The 19,462-nt window shown below is 39.3% G+C and overlaps 1 protein-coding gene and 1 long non-coding RNA gene across 2 annotated transcripts in view; one reads left to right on the forward strand and one right to left on the reverse strand.

The window, feature by feature from the left end:
* The first annotated feature begins 8,868 nt into the window (after window positions 1–8,868).
* Window positions 8,869–11,261, forward strand: LOC113885802. Its single transcript, XR_003509329.1, has 2 exons — window positions 8,869–9,840; window positions 10,662–11,261. It is a non-coding gene; the product is annotated as an uncharacterized LOC113885802 (long non-coding RNA).
* A 747-nt stretch (window positions 11,262–12,008) lies between these two features.
* TSG101 (tumor susceptibility 101) overlaps window positions 12,009–19,462 on the reverse strand; it is a 41,712-nt gene continuing 34,258 nt past the window's right edge. Inside the window, exons 8-10 of the mRNA XM_027531457.1 lie at window positions 15,273–15,475; window positions 13,803–14,042; window positions 12,009–12,351 (exon numbers count right to left, since the gene is read on the reverse strand). Of these exons, the coding sequence (XP_027387258.1) occupies window positions 12,262–12,351; window positions 13,803–14,042; window positions 15,273–15,475 (533 nt within the window). The 3' untranslated portion in view covers window positions 12,009–12,261. The remainder of the gene's footprint in view (window positions 12,352–13,802; window positions 14,043–15,272; window positions 15,476–19,462) is intronic.

Here is a 19,462-nt window from a genome sequence, read left to right on the forward strand (position 1 = left end):
CCCGCTCCAGGGGTCCTTGGCACCGCGAGCTGTGCGCGGGCTGGCCGCCGCCTCGCACAGCCTCAATAGCCAGCGGCTGTCCTCTGAGCTTCCGCCAGCTTTCTCCATCTTCCTCTTCCTCTTGCGTGGGCAGCCGGAGTTGGGCTGCGGGAGTCACGTGCACCTGTGGGAGAATGGGGGGCTGTGGGAGTGAATTTCTGTTTCCTGGCGTTGACTCCGTGTTCCCTGCGGGCTGGTGGTATGCCTGCCGGTCAGGGGAGGCTGGCTCTGCATCCATCTGAAGGTGGGCCGAGGTACTGCGCGCCTGGACCTTCTGGCCTGGGGCCTGTGAACTCCCCATGGATGCTGGGCTCCAGCCTGGAGCTAAGAGCTGGGGAGGGCAAATGGGAGGAAGAGCTTTCCCAGTGGTAAGTCTCATTTTTGGTGGAGCAGCCCCTTTTCCTTCCTTCATTCCCTCTTAACTCCTCTCTACTGCACCTTTTTCCTCCTCCTCCACTTGGTTTGTCTTCTGGATCATTCCCTAAGTGTCTGCAGCACCTCCTTCCCCACTGGCGCCCAGGAGTTCTGTATATGCCCCCTCTCACTACAGACCAATTCCAAATCGGAAGAGGCTTTGCAGTTTTTCCTCAGGATGGCCACCATCAAGTATGAACTTCAGAAGAGGAAGAGCTTCACTATAGGAAGTGGATTGGTTGCCACGGCCTGTGCAGTCAGCATCTTACTAAAAGTAAGTTGTACACCGTTCTCAACAAGTCAGTGCAATCAGCCTCTTAAGAAAAAAAATTAAGCTTAGGGGATCATATATAAGCTAATACGTGATAATAGAAATTAGCTATGCCAGAGAGCCATTTGAGTACGTTGCCTTTAAAGAGAAAGTTTTTTCATCTGCCTGTGCTGCCTTGCTCCATGGCTGCTTCCTAGCACAGTCAGCTATAGCCCCAGGAAAGCAGCTGTTGCTCAAGAGCGGTCAGTCGCTTGCTGCTTCAGCTCTGATCAAGTCTGTCAGGTGCTTGGACACATTGAAGAAGCAGGTGGGTAGGTATATGGCATTTTCAGAAGTGGCGAGGTCCTCAAGTGAGTTACCACGTCAGCAAAATAACTCAATTTTTGACAGATTATGAACAAACCAGAAAACTTCTCTTCATGTACTTTATTATTCTAAAATAAAATATATACATATTTTAGAAAGCTGCTTTAATAAACTTTCCTTTAACCATTTAACAAGCCTAATCTTGACTCAAGCAGTGAAGCCTGTAAACATAATAAATGAAAAACAAAAAAGTGTCATTTATAGCCTGTCAATCTCTTACTGTCTTCCAGCAAAAATAAACAGCCTGGTGGAGAATTATCTTCATACCTGCAAATGATGGAGGCTGTTTTTGTTAAGGCTGTCAGAACACAATTATGACATACAGTCCAAAGAATGAAGTCACCTCCTTATCATGTTAATTAATTGTTCTCTTTTGAAGATCTATCGTGTTGACTAATTGAACAATAATTCAAGTAGAGTGTCCCAGAAAAACCACTTGAGCTCCCTCTTTGGAATCTGGCTGGTGGCTCTGAGATTACCAAAGGCCCTGACTCACCCTGACTTGTGTCCTCTTTTAGAGGCCTCATGTTCTGCGCGTGGCTTCTTTCCCAGTGGGCTGGAGACAACCAGGGATTGTATTTTTTTGGCCAGGGCCTATAGAACAGTAGTGTTCTAGTGAAGTAGCAGATACTTATTTATGTAAGAATGAAAAACAAAAAACAGTAATATCCTTTCAGAAATTTCTAACTCCTTTTAACTACGTGACTTAACCTGGTGATAAAAGCAGTTATTAAAAGTCTGCCTCCTCTCCCCCTTCTCCAGATAAGTTATGTGCTCTGAGCCCTGGTGGGTCAGACAGTGAAGAATCCGCCTGCAATGCAGGACACCTGGTGGGTTCGATCCCTGGGTTGGGAAGATCCCCTTGAGAAGGGAAAGGCTACCCACCCCAGTAATCTGGCCTGGAGAATTCCATGGACAGAGGAGCCTGCCAGGCTACCGTCCATGGGGTCGCAGAGTTGGACACGACTCAGCGATTTTCGTTCATTCATTCTGTGCCATTGGGTTAAGCCAACTTTCCTCAGGTGCAGGCAAGTCCACTGCATGTGGTTGTGCAGGTTGCGTCTAGTTCAAGAGGTGAGTGGGGGGCCTATCCAGCCCTGTTGGCTTACCCCAGAGCAACAGGTGCTGTTTTCTAATTGTTCCATCCAGAGGGGGGCTGCTTTTTATAGTTCTTATGATGGTATCCTCTGTGTTAGAAACATCTCTATGTGAAAGCAGGTTGGTATTTGACTTTCACTCATGTAGTAACAGTATGAGGTACCCCTTTGCTTGACTAGGAAACTCAGCTCACTAGAACAACTGGAGAAATAGGTAGCAGAAAAAGAGTGTGCAACCTGTCAGTTGACAACTGTGTCCTTTTGACATACCTCCAATCAATATAGAATTTTTGTTTTGAGCACTTCCTTAGTTTCTGGCATGTAAGATGTCTCAGCTTCTTCATCTCATATATTTCCTGCCTCGATCATAAATCAGCCTTTTTTTCAGGGAGCCTGATTCCTTTTCTTAAGAGTATGATATAATCTGAGTGCTACGTGTGCTCATTTCTACAGAGCATTTTAAAAACTATGTTTTGAAGGTAGTTTTGTCAATTCTGCTCCATGCTACTAAGTCTCTGTACTAATTCAGAGCATCTAGAAAGCATTGGCGTCTCATTAAGCAACAACCTTTTCCTTGTGATACAGTTTTGACTTCTAGGCTAGTAAGTTATAGTCTAAAGTGCTTGACTTTGAAGTTCCACTAATTAGAATACAGGAAAAAGATCCAACAGTATAAGCTGGACATGTACTTTAATTATGGATACTTGATCATTTATTTCTAAGTACTAGCTCAAATCATTAGGTTTTTTTTCAGTGCAAATTTTAATGATATATACTAAAGATAATATGTACTTATCTACAACATTATTTTTCAAAAGGTAATACATTCACAAGGTTAAAAAATAAAAGTAATATAAAAAGATATGCATATGTCATACTTTCATTCTGTTTCCATCCCCTAAATTCCGCTTTAGGAAACCATTTGTCTATTTCCTGTATATCTTCTAGAGTTTCTTTTGCAAATACAAATATATTATTTCCCACCTTTATTACAACAATGTAGCATGCTAGAAATATATAGTAGTGATTCCTTTTTGCAAGTAACATTGCCTGATTAAAGAGCTATAAAATTCTAAAGTTGGAAAGGGCCCTATATTTTAATCTACTTATTCAGAAAACTTACTGAGCTTCTGTATGCCAGGTAAATGCTAAGCACCAGATGAGTGAAAATGAATGATTTCCTCTTCTCTAGGAAGATGTCATTAATTTTCTCTACTGACTTTCTATTTTTTACTTCCATTCTAGCCTTTACTATTTCTTGTTTTCTTTGCATTTAGGCTGCTCTTCTTTTTCTTGTTTCTTAAGATAGTTATTGATTTAAGATCTTTCCTGTTTTCTGTTAGGCATTTGCAGGCATTTCTAAAATTAACTTATTTGGCTGCACCAGGTCTTAGTTGTGGCATGCAGACTCTTCCATCTTTGTTGCGGCAAGCGGACTCTTAGCTGCAGCTCATGGGATCTAGATCTCCAGCCAGGGATCAAACCTGGGCCCCTTGCACTGGAGCACAGTCTTAGCCACTGGACCACCAGCGAAGTCCCAACGGGCGCTGAGTTTTTCCCTTTAAGCACTGTATAAGTTGCACCCCATACATTTTGGTATGTTGTGTTTTTGTTTTCATTTGTTTCGGTATTTCTAAATTTCTCTTACAATTTTTCTTTTTTGAGGTACAGGATTAAGTTTTTTATTTGTCATTTCTTAAATTTGAAATACTCCTTGATGACATCCTTGGCCTGAGATTCTTTGCCACAGTTCTTAACTATCACAACTTCAAGGAAGCTCTTTACAGACTTTTTTCTTCTCTATTAATTTTATAGAGGCTATCCATTACCCTAGTTTCTTGTTTTCATCAAATTACTTTGCTTTGGTGTTCAACTCAGAGGTCCTCCACCAATTTGACATATATAGACTCATAATTGGATGCAAACAAGCAAAGATGGGTTTAGTGCTTTTCAAAGGCTTTGGAAAATAGTACTCAAAAAAAGGTGCCTCTTCTAGAAAGCAGTATAGATCTCATTTTATTCAGTGTGAAAATCTCTGCATTTTGAATGGCTTGTTTATTCACATTTAATGTTATTTTAATGTTTGGATTTGTGCCTGCCATTTTGCTATTTTTCTATGTCTTGTGTCTTCTGTTTCTTGATTTGTCCTTTACTCTTTTTTTGCCTTAAGGGGATAGTTTCTAAAGTGTCATTTTAATTATTTGTTGTTGTTTAGATGCTAAGTTGTGTCTGACTCTCTGAGACTCGACTGCAGTGCGTCAGGCTTCCCTGCTCTTCTCTATCTCCCAAAGTTTGCTCTAACTCTTGTCCATTGAGTTGGTGATGCCATCCAACCATCTCATCCTCTGTTGCCCCCTTCTCCTCTTGCCCTCTCTTTCCTAGCATCAGGATCTTTTCCAGTGAGTTGTCTCTTCTCATCAGGTGGCCAAAGTTTTGGAGTTTTAGCTTCAGCATCAGTCCTTCCAATGAATATTCAGGACTGATTTATTTGAGGATTGACTGGTTTGATCTCCTTGCAGTCCAAGGAACTCTCAAGAGTCTTCTCCAACAGCACAGTTCAAAAGCGTCAGTTCTTCAGTGCTCAGACTCTTACATCCATACATGAGTATTGGAAAAACCATAGCTTTGACTAGACGGACCTTTATTGGCAAAGTAATGTCTCTGCTTTTTAATATGCTGTCTAGGCTTGTCATAGCTTTCTTTGCAAGGAGCAAGTGTCTTTTAATTTCATGGCTGCAGTCACCATCCACAGTGATTTGGGAGCCCAAGAAAATAAAATCTGTTACTGTTTCTACTTTTCCCCTTCTATTTGCCATGAAGTGATGGGACTGGTTGCCATGATCTCTTTAATTTTTTGAATGCTGAGTTTTAAGCCAGCTTTTTCACTCTCCTCTTTCACCTTCATAAAAAAGCTTTTTAGTTCCTCTTTGCTTTCTATTAAGAGTGGTATCATTTGCGTATCTGAGGTTGTTGATACTTCTCCTCACAATCTTGATTCCAGCTTGTGATTCATCCAGCCCAGCATTTCACATGATGTACTCTGCATATATGCAAAGTTAAATAAGCAGAGTGACGATATATTTAATACATTTTAAATTCTGTTTTTTGAGGATCTTTTTTTCTTTAGGGTTTTCTCTTGCGGTTACAATATCAGCGTAAAGTTCCAGGACATACTTCATAATTTTGCACACTTAATTCTAATAAAATACAGAAACTTTGCTCCATTATAGCTTCAGTATCTCACCACTTTTGTGTTGTTTTATATGTCTATATGTATTAAAAATGTGATAAAGTGTCACAATTGCTTTATATAATCTTAAGTCTTTTGTAGAAGCTAATAGAAAAAATGTAGTTTTTTTTATATTAACTTTTTCATTTTTTGGTATTCATTTCTTTGTCTAGATATGAGTTACTGTCTGGTGTCACTTCCGTGCTCTACTAGTGTCTTTCCCTTCCTGCTTTGGATTGCTGTTGTCAAATACCTTCTGTATCTTGTAGGCCCAAAAATAAATTTTATAGTTTTATGCAGCTGTGTTTTAAATAAAAGAGGTATGTGTATACATTTTCTGCTAGACACATCTACCACCTCCAATAAGGCCTTTTTTCTATATTTTATAAGACCTTTATCTTTTTCCTGTACTACTGCACTGGCTGTAGGAACTCCAGTAAAATGTTAAATATAAACAGTGATAGTGGGTATCTTTGTCTTGTTCTTGGTTGCAATGGAAATCCTTCTAATTTTTATTCATTATTTGTGATGCTTGTTTTGGATTTTTGACACCTTTTCAGGTTGTTTCCTTTTCTCCCTAGATTGTTGAAATTTACTTTTATTAAACTCAATTCATTTGGAATTTCATCAGGTTTTTCTACAACTCCAATGATCTTTTTCTTTAAATCTCATATGGTGTGATATATTAATAGACTTTCTGATACTGAACCATCTTTGCATTTCTGGGTAAAACTTTCTTGGTCATGAACTATTTTTCAAAACCCCCACTTATTTGTAATATTTTATTTAGTATGTGTGTATCTGTGTAAATAATATTTACTATTTTTCATGTGCTCTTTGCTCAGTTTTGGTGTCAAGGTTTTACTATGTCCCCACCAAAAGTTTTTTCCTATTATCTAATCAAATAGGTTGCCTGAGATAAGAATGAACTGTTCTTGAAATTTTGATAAAACAATTCGAAGGGTGAAGGGCTAGATTTGTGATAAAACTTCATCAATGTAATTTGTTCAGATTTTCCATTCTTAAGTCATTTGAGGTTATTTTTTGAGTTGTCCCTTTCGTCCAAGGTTTAAAATATACTGGCAAGTGTTTTATGAGTTTTTAAACCTCTACTGTATCTGTCCTGACCTCTTCTGTTTCCTATTTGTTGGGGATGTTGTGCCCTAGTATTGCTAGTTATTTTTCTAATTTATTAGTCCTCCTCTCCCTAAGAATTAGCTATTTTATTGATACTGGTGTTTTTAATCTTACCACTTTCAGCTCATTTATAAAAACTTCCTTTTACTTTATGATTAATACTCAATCTTTCTTGTTTAAAAAATGCATTTAAGAATATAAACTTTAACAGTACCACATTTTGTTTTGTGGTACTTTTACTATCAGTTATAAACATTTTGTAACTCCTAGTTTTCTCTTTGATTCAGTGAGTCATTTAAGAGTATGCTTTTAGCCTTGAAGCATTTTAAAATGTGTTATATTGTGGTTGATTCTAACTTAGCTGAATTGAGATCACAGAAATGTGGGTTAACATTCACCTTCTGAAATCTGTTAAGGTTTACACTGTGACCCAGGTAACAGACAGTCTTTATAAATGTTCTTTATGTATTTGGGGGAGGGGGATGGACTTAATTGTATCATCTTTCTGTATCCATTCACACTTACTGACTTTACTATTTAGTTTTACTAAATTACTAATTTTTAATGATCTGTCAACCTCTGATAAAAGTAGTTAATCAAATCCATTTAGCATTTCCTAGTTTTTTTTCCAATATATTTTGAGGGCATTTCATGAGTTGTGTCTTGGTTCATTATTATTATATACTGTTGGATTGTTTCATATTTTGTTACATAGTACTCATCCTTATTAATACTTTTTTATTGTTGAAAATTCTCTTTTGTCTTCCATTACTACATCTCCACTAACCTTTTGGCTAATAATTACCACTTTTTAAACTCAAGAAGAAAAAAACCCTGATAAAATAACGTTTAAAACGTCAGACTGTGTCAAGTTGTTTGCCTTGTCTAGAGGGGCAGTCATATTCCATGTTTAGTTGTTTCTGTTTCCCTTTCAGCTAAGCTTTTGATCTAAATGGATTATTCCTGACAAAAATTATTTCAAAGACTTCACAAAGGCATATTATTTCTTAAATGTTTTATGGAATGAATGGATATGTTTTTGCACAAGAGGCTAAGAGGAGTAGCAACAAAAGTTTTTCATAATTTATTCTTATTGGGTAAATATTGTTGAAACTATGGTACACAGCTGGAGCTGGATAGAGAACTATGTTTTTTTCCTCCATGAAACATCAGACTTATCAGTTTTAATTTAGGTAAGTGTAAAAAAGTTTATCATTTAAGATGAGAACTTTTTCTGTCAGTGGCTATCTTAACTTTGTAGCGTGGAAATTAAAAGCATTTCCCCCAAAACTCTTGTTACGGGGAGCAGCTTGTCACCGAGCAGTGATCTGGCCACTGCTCCTGCTCCTTTCTGGAGAAGGTGATGGCACCCTACTCCAGTACTCTTGCCTGGAAAATCCCATGGACGGAGGAGCCTGGTAGGCTTCAGTCCATGGGGTCGCGAAGAGTCGGACACGACTGAGCAACTTCACTTTGACTTTTCACTTTCATGTACTGGAGAAGGAAATGGCAACCCACTCCAGTGTTCTTGCCTGGAGAATCCCAGGGACAGGGGAGCCTGGTGGGCTGCCGTCTATGGGGTCACATCGAGTCGGACACGACTGAAGCGACTTAGCAGCAGCAGCAGCAGCCTGCTCCTTTCTGTTTCTTGACTGGGCAGAGGCTTGGTGTCCAGTCTGAAAGCTGTTGTGGTTTTTGACCTTTTAGAGCACAGAGACTGGAGTGGTAAGCCCAAAAATGCCACTGAGCTATGCACACACTCTGAAATATATTTAGACTATATTGATCATATATTTAATCACAAAATACCTCTTGAGTGGGGAAAAAGGACTTTTATCCTACTTTAGGCCCTTGAGTAGTGTTTAAAATTTTAGCAAATTATTTTTATAATAAAATAACTTACCAGAAATACAGGTTTGAAAAAAAATGAGAATGTTACCATAATCCTGCGTATGTATGATTAAGAGTATAAGGCTTTCTTATTAACACAGCACGAAACAAAATGTAGTTTATATTTAACTTGGGATACTCTAGTTCAGAAAGGTCAGAAATAATTCAGTTAACATGAATTCTATTTCATGGAGAAAATTAAAGGGAAGAGGAGGAAGGGGTGCTAATATGATAGCAGTCCTTATTACCATCTTAGTTTCTTCTGGCTAAGAACCCTTGAAATCTAATACAAACCCTGGCTATGGAAAAGGACTTGAAGTGATAAAAGTTAAAACTTAACTTATAGTTGGCCATTTCAAACTGTCCCTTTTTTGTTTGGTGTCTCTCTGCCAAGAGGATCAAATTGTAGGCTCCATCCCTGAAGATTTACATTTAGCTGATTTGGGATAGGGCTTAGACATCTGAATTTGTTGAGTTTTGCTAAAAATTCCTAGTTGTAAACCTCTCAGGGCAATTGTAACAGTTTTGCTAAGGTTTTTTAAAAAAAGCAAAACACTTGTTATATATAACACTATGTAATAAATGGATTTGGGGGTATTTTTTCCTTAGTTTCTGTGTGAATTGGGGTGAACATTACTGGGGTCTCTCTGAAGGATCTAAACTCAGATAAAGGAACTGATAAAGATCTGAGTAGTAGGGCAATGTCCACAAAGAAGTGGTTGCCAGGGCAATATGTTAGTTTTTCATCTTCAGTACCTTGGAAGTTAGCTATAAGGCTGAATTGTGCCACAGGGATGAGATTTGGGTCCCTTAAATACACGTTGTTGTGTCTCCGATACTTTTTTTTCATTAGCACTTTTTATTTTTGTGTGATCATAGTCACCAGATAATAAACTCTTAAGCAGTCAGGAACTAAGTCTTTCTTGCTCCTTTCTGAACCTAACCCAGTGTCTACCATATTGTAGGCACTTATTTATTAAATTCTTGTTTAAAAGAATATATTTTTAAATTGTTGCTATAAATTCTTTACTGTTAATAGTAAAATTGATTTCACATTAATTTCTAGGTCTCGTAACTCTCACTTATCCTCATAACTCTTTTCTACCTTAAATAACCAAGTCCTGTAAGAAATTCCTAGGAAAAATTACTGATGGAAACAATTCAGATTTGTGGCATTGTCAGGCTGCCACATATTGACGTTCAAAGACACATATAGTGTACAGAAAGGGAGCCCTCTCTTGGGTCCCAGCTAGTCATGTACTTATGTTCATTTCTTCCAAATCTACAGTGGCTGTGAGATGATTAAAAAGAAATGGGGTGCTGCCCTATCTGTGCTGATATAACAGCAAGTATTCTGAACAGTCTTAGGAGTGCATCCAGTTTCCAACATGAATAAGGTAGGATGTTTATGTTTGAAAAAATGTGTATCATCAACATAAAATGAGATAAAAGAGCATTTATGGGGGATAATTCCTGAAGTTGATTCTGTGGAAGCACCTCTTCCTAGAATATATTCTTTACTGCTGTTGAAGAGAGACAAAGGGATGGGTGGTAGAGGAGGAAGAGACCTACCTTTGTAGACCTTTCTCCTGGCCTAGTGTGGTATGTCTTACTATATCTGATTAGATGAAAGTAAGTCTTATTGCATCTTTGTTATTTAACTAAGTGAACTAGCTCTATAAATATCTAGTAACATTGGGAACCACTGTGTGGGTAGGTCTTGTACTATTTTGAGTTGTTATCTAAACGTTTTCAATTGGTCCAAGAAGAGACCTAAGAAATCAGCACTGGTCACAAAGATATCAGCAGTTAAGTCTCCTGGGGTGGGGGAAGTTGGGGCCCAGGTATGAAGCCTCTGCTAGTCTGAATGGGAGAGGGTAAAGTAAAATAGAATTAAATCACTGGGAATAAAGTAACAGAAGTTTTAAAGTAGTTCCTTATAGGAAGTGGACTGTGGGCAAGGAGATAGGAAAAGAAGGGTAGGTCTCAGCAAACATGGCAAGAGGTTGGGGCCTGTGTGGAAAGATGGCAGATGAATCTGAACAATAAATGTCTAGTCATCTGTTTTAAACTATTCTTTCCTGGTGGTCTTTTTTTCTGCCACAATTCATACTACAAATCTGTTAAATACTATTCACCCAGCAACTGGTGTTTCTCATATTGCAGACCTTTGTTAGAAAAAAAGAAAAAGGAATACTTTTTAAGTCTTTACTTTCAGGGCCACTACTGAATAAATGAAGACTATACCTAGTGTTCCATGCGTCCTGGAGAGAATGGCACTACAGACCTCGTAAAGGTAAAGCTGACCCCTGAAGATGAGGCCCATTTGAAAGAAACTGCAGAAACTCTTTGGGAAATTCAAAAGGAGCTCAAGCTTTAAAGTTACTTAAAACTACTATTCTGAGGTTATTGAAAAAGAGAGGGTAGTTACAGGCTTACATATGTCAAACTTCTGAATAAACCTGAATTCCTAAAAGTTGGAAAAAAGGGGGGCAGAGTGAGTCCTCTATTTAGCCCTCAGCTCTTTTAGTTATCATCCAACATTTGGAGGCAAATCCCTAAATGACTGCATCAGAGAAGGTGTTTTGGTGCCTCTGATATATCAGTACTTGCCTTGTGTATTATATATGTAGTAGCCATTTGGTCCAAAAGGATGTTACAATGTATGTTTACTGTGTTAGAAACTGATGCTTTTCATCAAGTTTATGCTAATTATTTTGTTTTGGCTGGCTGATATATCAATGTTCATTTATATGCTGTAATAAAGCTGTAACTTCCTCTACCATGTAAAAATAAAAGTATATTTACCCAAAAATAACTCATATAAATGTCAGCTTCAATCCTGACACTGAATTAAACCTTGTTAGTTTTTATTCTGATAATTTTTACAAGTGGATTTTAATTTTTTAAGAGTTAAACTATAAATTCTTCAGTGATGAGACGAAATTGGTCTTTCTTCTCTTGGGAAAGATTGCTTCACACCCTACATACCTTAAAAGTATCTTAAATTAGAACGTTCGTTTCTTTAGAACCTGCCAGCTCTCACCTGACAGGAACACTGTTCTGCTGGGTTACCTCTATGGGACATATGGGACGTATGGGTGACCACAGTCTTACCCAGAGTCACTCACCAGGGAGACTGGCTGCAAATGACAGTAAGTGCAGACAGGCAGTGTACACTGTACCTTCCTCCTCAGCTGTGGCCAGGGCATCCTGCTGAGTTAACATAAACTCTCAGATGTGTAGCTTGGCACTGGCCACTGTGCTACTTTCATGATGAAAACAGTTATGGTTCTGTCAGGTCTGAAAAGGAAAAAAACTACACAGAATTTGGCAGGAGGATATGAGGACCTTTCACAGAAAAAGTCATTCAAATCCAAACATTTGAACATTTAGATTTCTATGTATTATATCCCATATTGAGTGGAATCCACTTTATATGCTAGAGAATAATACTAAATTTCAACTCATGTTGGATATTATACTTTGCTAAATTAGAAGCTGAACTTTACTAAGGTTTCACTTATTTTGTTTCATATATTCTGTTCAGTAAAGAAGAGAAAAATTATGCAACAAATTTTATTTAGCATAGTCAGTCCCAACATTCAGCACAAAAAGAGTTTACAGAGGATAGAAAGTGCATTAATAAAAGCCAGTCTTTACCAAAAGAAAACAGAAAATATATTATTGATTCAAAATATTTTACACTTGAATGATAAACTGCAATAACTTATTTTGGGCACCTACTGATATAAGAGAAAGGAAGAGAAGAAAAGAATACTTTAGAAGAGTTCAGTCTCCATCTGGTATCAGAGAAGTCAGTAGAGGTCACTGAGACCGGCAGTCTTTCTTGCTTTCTGCATTAGTGCCCTCAGCTGGAACTGTTTACGGGACAGAAGACGTACATGCTGTGAGGGGGAAGAAGTCAAACAGTTTAGAGTAGCCCTTATCCAGGTCCAGGCGTAAACTAGCAGACAGTTTGTAACCTAGTGGGAGTTAGGAACCCTAAACTCATCAACATTCCTTTGGAGCCCAATACTACATTTTATGTGGCTGTTACCTCACCGGATTGATGCTGGCAGGCTGTGTTAAGGAACCTGTGGAGGCTTTCCTGGTGACTCAGATGGTAAAGAATCTGCCTGCAGTGCAGGAGAAACGTGTTCAATCCCTGGGACAGGAAGATCTCCTGGAGAAGAGAATGGCTACCCACTCCAAAACCCTAGCCTGGAGAATTCCATGGACAGAAGAGCCTGACAGGCTACAGCCCACGAAGTCGCAAAGAGTTGGAAACAACTGATCAACTAACACACTTGTACTCAGGAAAGTAGTCTTCTGAGACCCTACAATGTGTCACAGGGAAAGCACCCCCATGCAGGATCTGGCTCAGTTCAAGCTACATCTTGAGACAACCAAGATGCCAGGGAAACTTGTACTGTGATCCTAACAAAAGTTAACAAAAAACTTTTAGAACTGACTGTCACTACTTAGCTAAAAAAGGGGAAGTGCAGGGATGAGTAGCACCAGGCCACCTTTGGTCCAGTGCCTAGCAACAGCATCCTTTCCTCACCTCTCCATGTTTATCTTGGCCTCAGTTATGCCACCCAAGCAGAGGACAGCGTACAGAAGGGAGCCCTCTCTTGGGTCCCAGCTGTTCATATGCTTCTACCAGGTCCAAGAGTGGTTTGGCCATACACTCACAGTGAGATAGGCAGGGTCAGCAGGCAACCTGACCAGCCTCGCAGGGACACTGAAGCCTCAGAAGCAGCTGTACTGAGTATCCAAAGGGTGGCTGTTATCCCTAAAGCCATGCTCTTCATGACCCAACAGAGAACAGTAGCCAAACTTGGCTTACAGATCTTCCACGTCTGTACGGTAGCATTAAGCCTGGAATCATTTAGAAGGGCTCTATTGCTAGCAGGGCAAGCCCCATACTCTACAAGGGGAAACAGGTATAAAAGTATGCAAGTCTAAGAAAATTAACAGAGGGAAAAAAGAAAGCAACAAGGATGGCGCAGTCAATGATCTTAATTTAGATGGTGTGACCTGAAAGAATGGAAATCTGACTGTGCCTGCGATCCACCCGGGTGCAGCAGTAAGAATTACATTCAGCTTGATGCCGCCTTGGGGCAGGAACTGCAGCCACCAAGCCCACTTTTCTTCCCATACTCAGATTATCCTCAGTCCTCTCTGCAGGTGGGAAGACACTGCTCATAGCCATTTACCCCACCTGCTTGCTTTTGGAAAGAAAAAGAATTTTAACTCATCCCCTACAGACAAACCCTCTTGATTTGTGGTTTTCAGCAACAGTGGTTCTAAAACATGTTCCGAAACTCTGGAAAGCAGAGTGAAGAAGACATACCTTTAGGAAGACATCTAAGTCTATGACTCCCCGCCTCAAGGCTTCTCCCAGGTAAAAAATAGTGTCTTCAATAGCATTTTCCTCTGCATACAGATTTAGGATCTGTTTGTATAGTGGGGCTGTGGGAATGATAACTTCATCAATATCATTGTTTTCAGACTGATTTTCCATTTTCTCCAGAGCAGAACTGAGTTCTTCATCCTTCTTTCTCAAAAGTTCTATGTTTTTATCAACCTCAGCCTGAAAACAGAACAGTCCAAGCATGATGATTTTACACTAATTGTAATTATCCATTTGTCAGACATCTACAACTCAACTTCATACAAGCAGACTTGCTAATAAAACAATGCTTAAACAACTCATGGATGAGATTCATGTTTCAAATACAACACATTTCAAAGTTAGAGGATAAGGTGTGCTCTAACATGCTAAGTGCAGACAGGAGATGCTAAGCTGAGCACTTTTGGCGGCAGTGATAAGCCTGTCACTTACCAGTGATAAATACTGCAAACTAAGCCATCACACAAGACACTTTCCAGAGGAGGTTTCTTAAAATCATAAAAGAAGCCCTTCTTTCAAAACATGTGGACATCTGCCCCAGAGGAAGAACTTTCCCCAGTCTATACAGACAATTCAATGCACAGAACCCCACAAACACTTGAATCTTAGTCCCAAGATACAGCAGGTGGTGGCTGCAGGCTCTGAATTGTACGGGTGCCACTTCCCTCATTTGAAAATAGCTGACTATCAAGAAGGCCGTTTTACACCCCAGAACCATTTATTAGACTAACGTGTACATACCAATCACTTTCTCCAAAGCCCTCAAACACTCAATAAACTCTCTATCCTTTCATCAAAAATGCACACTTCCTGGAACAGATTCTCCCTCACAAGAATGAAAGTGAAGAGTGAAGCTGGTGTTCAAATTAAGCTAGTGCCTCTACATCTTTAAACAAAAGAAGGCACAGGGTTGACTTCTACTGACTCTTCAGGGCACAGCAGTCTGATAAAAATGTGAGAAAGCTGAAGAGCTAAAGGTTGCATACCAAAGATACTTTACATATAGTTCAAACAATGTTTGGAAACAAAAAAGAACTGATCCTTAAGTCTGCACCCCAGGTCTGCAGATCTTTATCATGGCTTAGAACTCTCTCAAATTCTTATTTCTGGATTAACCGTCTGGTAACATCAACACTCAAACAGTCCTCCTATGGGTCAAAACATTATCCCTCAGCGTGAAGGTGCAGGCGAAAAATCCTCTAAAATACATCCACTTCCCAGTCAAAGAATGTATTTCAACCACAGGCTCTGTTCTTTAACAAGCTGTATAGGAGCTATGTTCAAGTGCTTAAAGACTGTGTACAATCGTTTGAACTCTAATACCCACAGTACTCAGGGTAGCCATAGTACATACAGGAAACTTTGCCATAGCTACAATTAAGATATACAGTTATGCAATGAGTTACTTACTACTTCTTGATCTAAACGGTTAACCATCTCCTCGAGTTTCTGGTGACCTTTTTTCAGGTCTTCCTCTGTTCGTTTCAAGGCGTTGAGTTCTGCCTGGGCACGATCCATCTCCTCCTTCATCCGCCATCTCAGTTTGTCGCTGACCGCTGAGATGAGAGAGGCTCGGATAGTGTCCTCACTGATTGTGCCATCTCTACTGGGACCTACAGGAGGAAAAGGCAAAACGCTTGCTTACTTTCCAACCTCTCTCTATTCCTTTCACGGGAATCATCACAGAACAGGACAAAATACGAGTCAACATTTTAAAAGTGTGAGGAAAGAAAATGTTGTATGCTGCAACTTCATTAAACATAACATTAGAACAGGAGCTGATTCAGAAATACCCTCCCCATGAGAGGTTACTTCTTGTTCAGTCACTAAGTCGTGTCCAGCTCTTTGCAATCCCATGGGACTGCAGCATGGGAGGCTGCAGTGGAGGCTCCTTTGTCCTCCACTATCTCCTAGAGTTTGCTCAAATTCATGTCCACTGAGATGGTGATGCTAACCATCTTATCCACTGCTGCCTGCTTCTCCTTTTGCCTCAATCTTTCCCAGCATCAGGGTCTTTTCCAATGAGTTGGTTCTTCACAAAAGGTGGCTAAAGTATTGGAGATTCAGCATCAGTCCTTCCAATGAATATTCAGGGTTGATTTCCTTTAGGATTGACTGGTTTGACCTCCCTGCAGTCCAAGAGACCCTCAAGTCTTCTCCAGTACTACAATTTGAGATTACTGTTTATCCATATTTACCCACTTTCTTGGCTTACAGCCCAAACAATTAGCTATTTTCTCAATGAGACAGAGGCTCATTGAGAGCCTCTACAGATATCCCTACAGATTACAAAGATCCCTAAATCTCCAACAAATGGAACAACAAATTTATAACAAGGAAAAACATCTGATTCAGGTCAAGTCCATTCTCAGGCTTTACTGCTAAGCTGAAGGGAAAAGGCACCACCCACTCTAGAGGCCATTAAGATTGAGAATGGGCAGTTTCCTTAAACTAATGTACAGGTTAATACGGCTTCCTTTCTGTAAGATGTTTATTCCTTTACCAAAAGAACAGGAAAGAACAGATGTTACTGGTTTCAAAAATAGAGTCTAAGTCTACAGTTCTGTTTTCCCCCTCTTTTTTGTTTCTACCACAGAAGAACTGTTTTTTTGTGACTTGGGTTCTCTTCTTCTTGCAAGTGAAAATGAGCAAAAACAGTATCTCCCATGGCCAGGTTTCCCTGAGGAGTGTCCTTCGTCCATCTGTGCTAAGGACACTGCATGTATACGGTACAAGGAAAAGCCCACCATCAGACTCTCCTGCTAAGTCTCCCTCTTTCCTGTTAGGAACGTCCTGCTAAGAAGCACCCAAACAGCACCCATACTCCAGCATTTACAAAGAGGCAATTAATATTTTTGATTATTACCACATAAATCCATATATGCTTTTCAGAATTTACTTCCAATTTTATAGAAGTATGTCAGCTTATTATTTCACATTTCTGAGCAGCAAAACTATTAACTTTCAGATGTGTGCTTTGGAATTCAGAGTTGTAAAGCCAGAGGGTAACTTGAGGTCTTATTTTTCATATCCCTGACCTCTTAATACCTGACTTTTCCAAAGTGTTCTCATCAATTTACAGTTACTGTATCATCTCTGGGCTCATTCCCCTCAAATTTTCCCATAATCTTCCTCAGTGACCACTTCTCTATTCACATCCTCTTGTACAGACACCTCTTAGCAACCTCCCAGAATTCACCAATTCATATCTCCACTTATTCCTTCTCGTACCTTTGACCTCTTGCTTCTTCCACTCCTGTTTCCCATGAGTACCTCCCCTCAGTCCTAACTTCTTGCCCATCTCTTAGTCCTGAACACAGGCTGCCTGCCATGACAGCCTCTCTCTCATTGTGTCAGATCACCAGGCATCTTCCAAAGGCCTTGTCTGCCATAACATAAACTAAAATCTTGATCCTTTGGATTCTTTCCTAAAGCCCTAAGCCCTCTTTTACCATCTTCTCATAAAAGAAAAAACAAAAACAAAAGTCCTCAGAACATGTTCAAAGACTGAAACTACCAGATGGGAGTCTTCCACTCTCTTCTCCCGTTCTGCTTTGGAACAAGAATCCTAATCCTTTAATTATGTGCCTGACTCCTCACTATTCAAAAGCACTCACTTCCCTTTCTCAGGAAGACAACCTGCTTTCCTCTCAGTATGACTTAAAGATTTAGCTGTTTTAGACAAAACATTTTTGACCTAAATTAATGTCAATCTCCCAAGACAATAGAAATAAAAACGAAAATAAGCAAATGGGACCTAATCAAACTTACAAGCCTTTGCACAGCAAAGGAAATCATAAACCAAATGAAAAGACAACCCACAGAATAAGAGAAAATATTTGCAAATGATGAGCGCGATGAGGGCTTAAATTTCCAAAATATACAAACAGCTCATCCACCTTGACAATAAAAAAACAATCCAATTGAAAAATGGGCAGAAGACCTAAGTAGACATTTCTCCAAAGAAGAATAAAGATGGTCAATAGGCACGTGAAAAGATGCTCAACATCGCTAATTATTATAGAGAAATGAAAAAACTACAATGAGGTATCACCCCACACCAGTCAAATTAAAAAGTCTACTAATTACAAATGCTAGAGAGGGTATGCAGAAAATGGAAACCCCCTACACGGTTGGTGGGAGTGTAAGTTGGTGTAGCCACTGTGGAAAACAGCTTGAAGGTTCCTCAGAAAACTAAAACTAGAATTACCATATGATCCAGCAATTCCACTCCTGGGCATATACCTGGAAAAAATTATAGTTTAAAAAAAAACATATACCCCAATGCTCACAGCAGCACTACTTACAACAGTCACGACATGGAAGCAACCTAAATGCTCATCAACATTGTATGATGATACATACATATGTACATACATACATAAAGAGGATACAGTGTATATATACAACAATACCACTCAGCCACAAAAGAACTAAATAATGCCATCTGCAGCAACATGGACGCAATGAGAGGTTCACACGAAGTGAAGTCAGAAAGAGAAAGACAAACACCAGATGGCAGTACTTCCATCTCACATGTGACACAAATGAACCTATCAATGAAACACAATCAGTGACAGAGAGCAGACCGGTGGCTGCCAAGGAGGCGGGTGGGGGAGAGACGCTTGAGAGTTTGGGGTTAGCAGACACCAACTGGGGACGTCCTACTGCGCAGCTCAGGGCATTATATTCAACATCTTGTGACAGAGCATCATGGGAAAGAAAATGAACAACGTGTGCATATGCATGCATAACAGTCATTTTGCTGAACAGCAGCAATTAACACTATAAACCAACTCTACTTCAATTTTTAAAGAAGACTTTAAGAAAAAAAGACTTTATTTGGACAGAATTTATGCCAAATCAAAATCTCTAGTTTTTCACATTGCATTAATTTAAGTCCTAAGTGACAGCAAAAAAGGGTACAACAGTTTAGAATTTTGTGCTCAAAAGGTGATTTACAAAATAATGACTAGTAGAGATGGTACTTCACTAAGCCCTCATTTTATGATAGATGCATTAACAATAGGAATTTTAAAACTTTTTTCTGAAAGAACTTTCTTATTACGCCCATCTGAAACGTTACTATGATTCCTGTGAGATACAACAAAACTATTCCGAGAGATTAGGAACCCAAATGATATGAATATGGTTAGGCATTCAAACATGTGGTCAATCACATGCTGTCAAAGTGTCCCAATCATCTGTGCATAAATGATCTGAACTAGTACAAACTTAAGGGTCTTCTTGGAACTAGTCTGGATGTTTTACACATAGACACATCAACAAACTTTGGTAAAATTATTATATTAAAATGGATCAAGTTATACTGATGCTAAATTTTCAAAGCCCAATTAAAAAACTTTAAGTCCTGGAATTTATATTGTTTCTCTTATAAAATACATTAGGGCAAATGAAATGCTACCGTACAGGACCAAATAAGTCCTTTGAAATAACTCTCCAGCTAAAGCCACTAACATTCAAGATGAGAAGGAAGCTGAGGCAGCAGTCACTTGGCTTTCAAGAAAGGTCACAGTTCACCCGAGGTGCCTAGAAATGCCAAGGCTAGACCTAATCCTCTCCCTTATCACACAGAGACA

Source organism: Bos indicus x Bos taurus, chromosome 29 (assembly GCF_003369695.1).
Source record: "Bos indicus x Bos taurus breed Angus x Brahman F1 hybrid chromosome 29, Bos_hybrid_MaternalHap_v2.0, whole genome shotgun sequence".
NCBI lineage: Eukaryota > Metazoa > Chordata > Mammalia > Artiodactyla > Bovidae > Bos > Bos indicus x Bos taurus.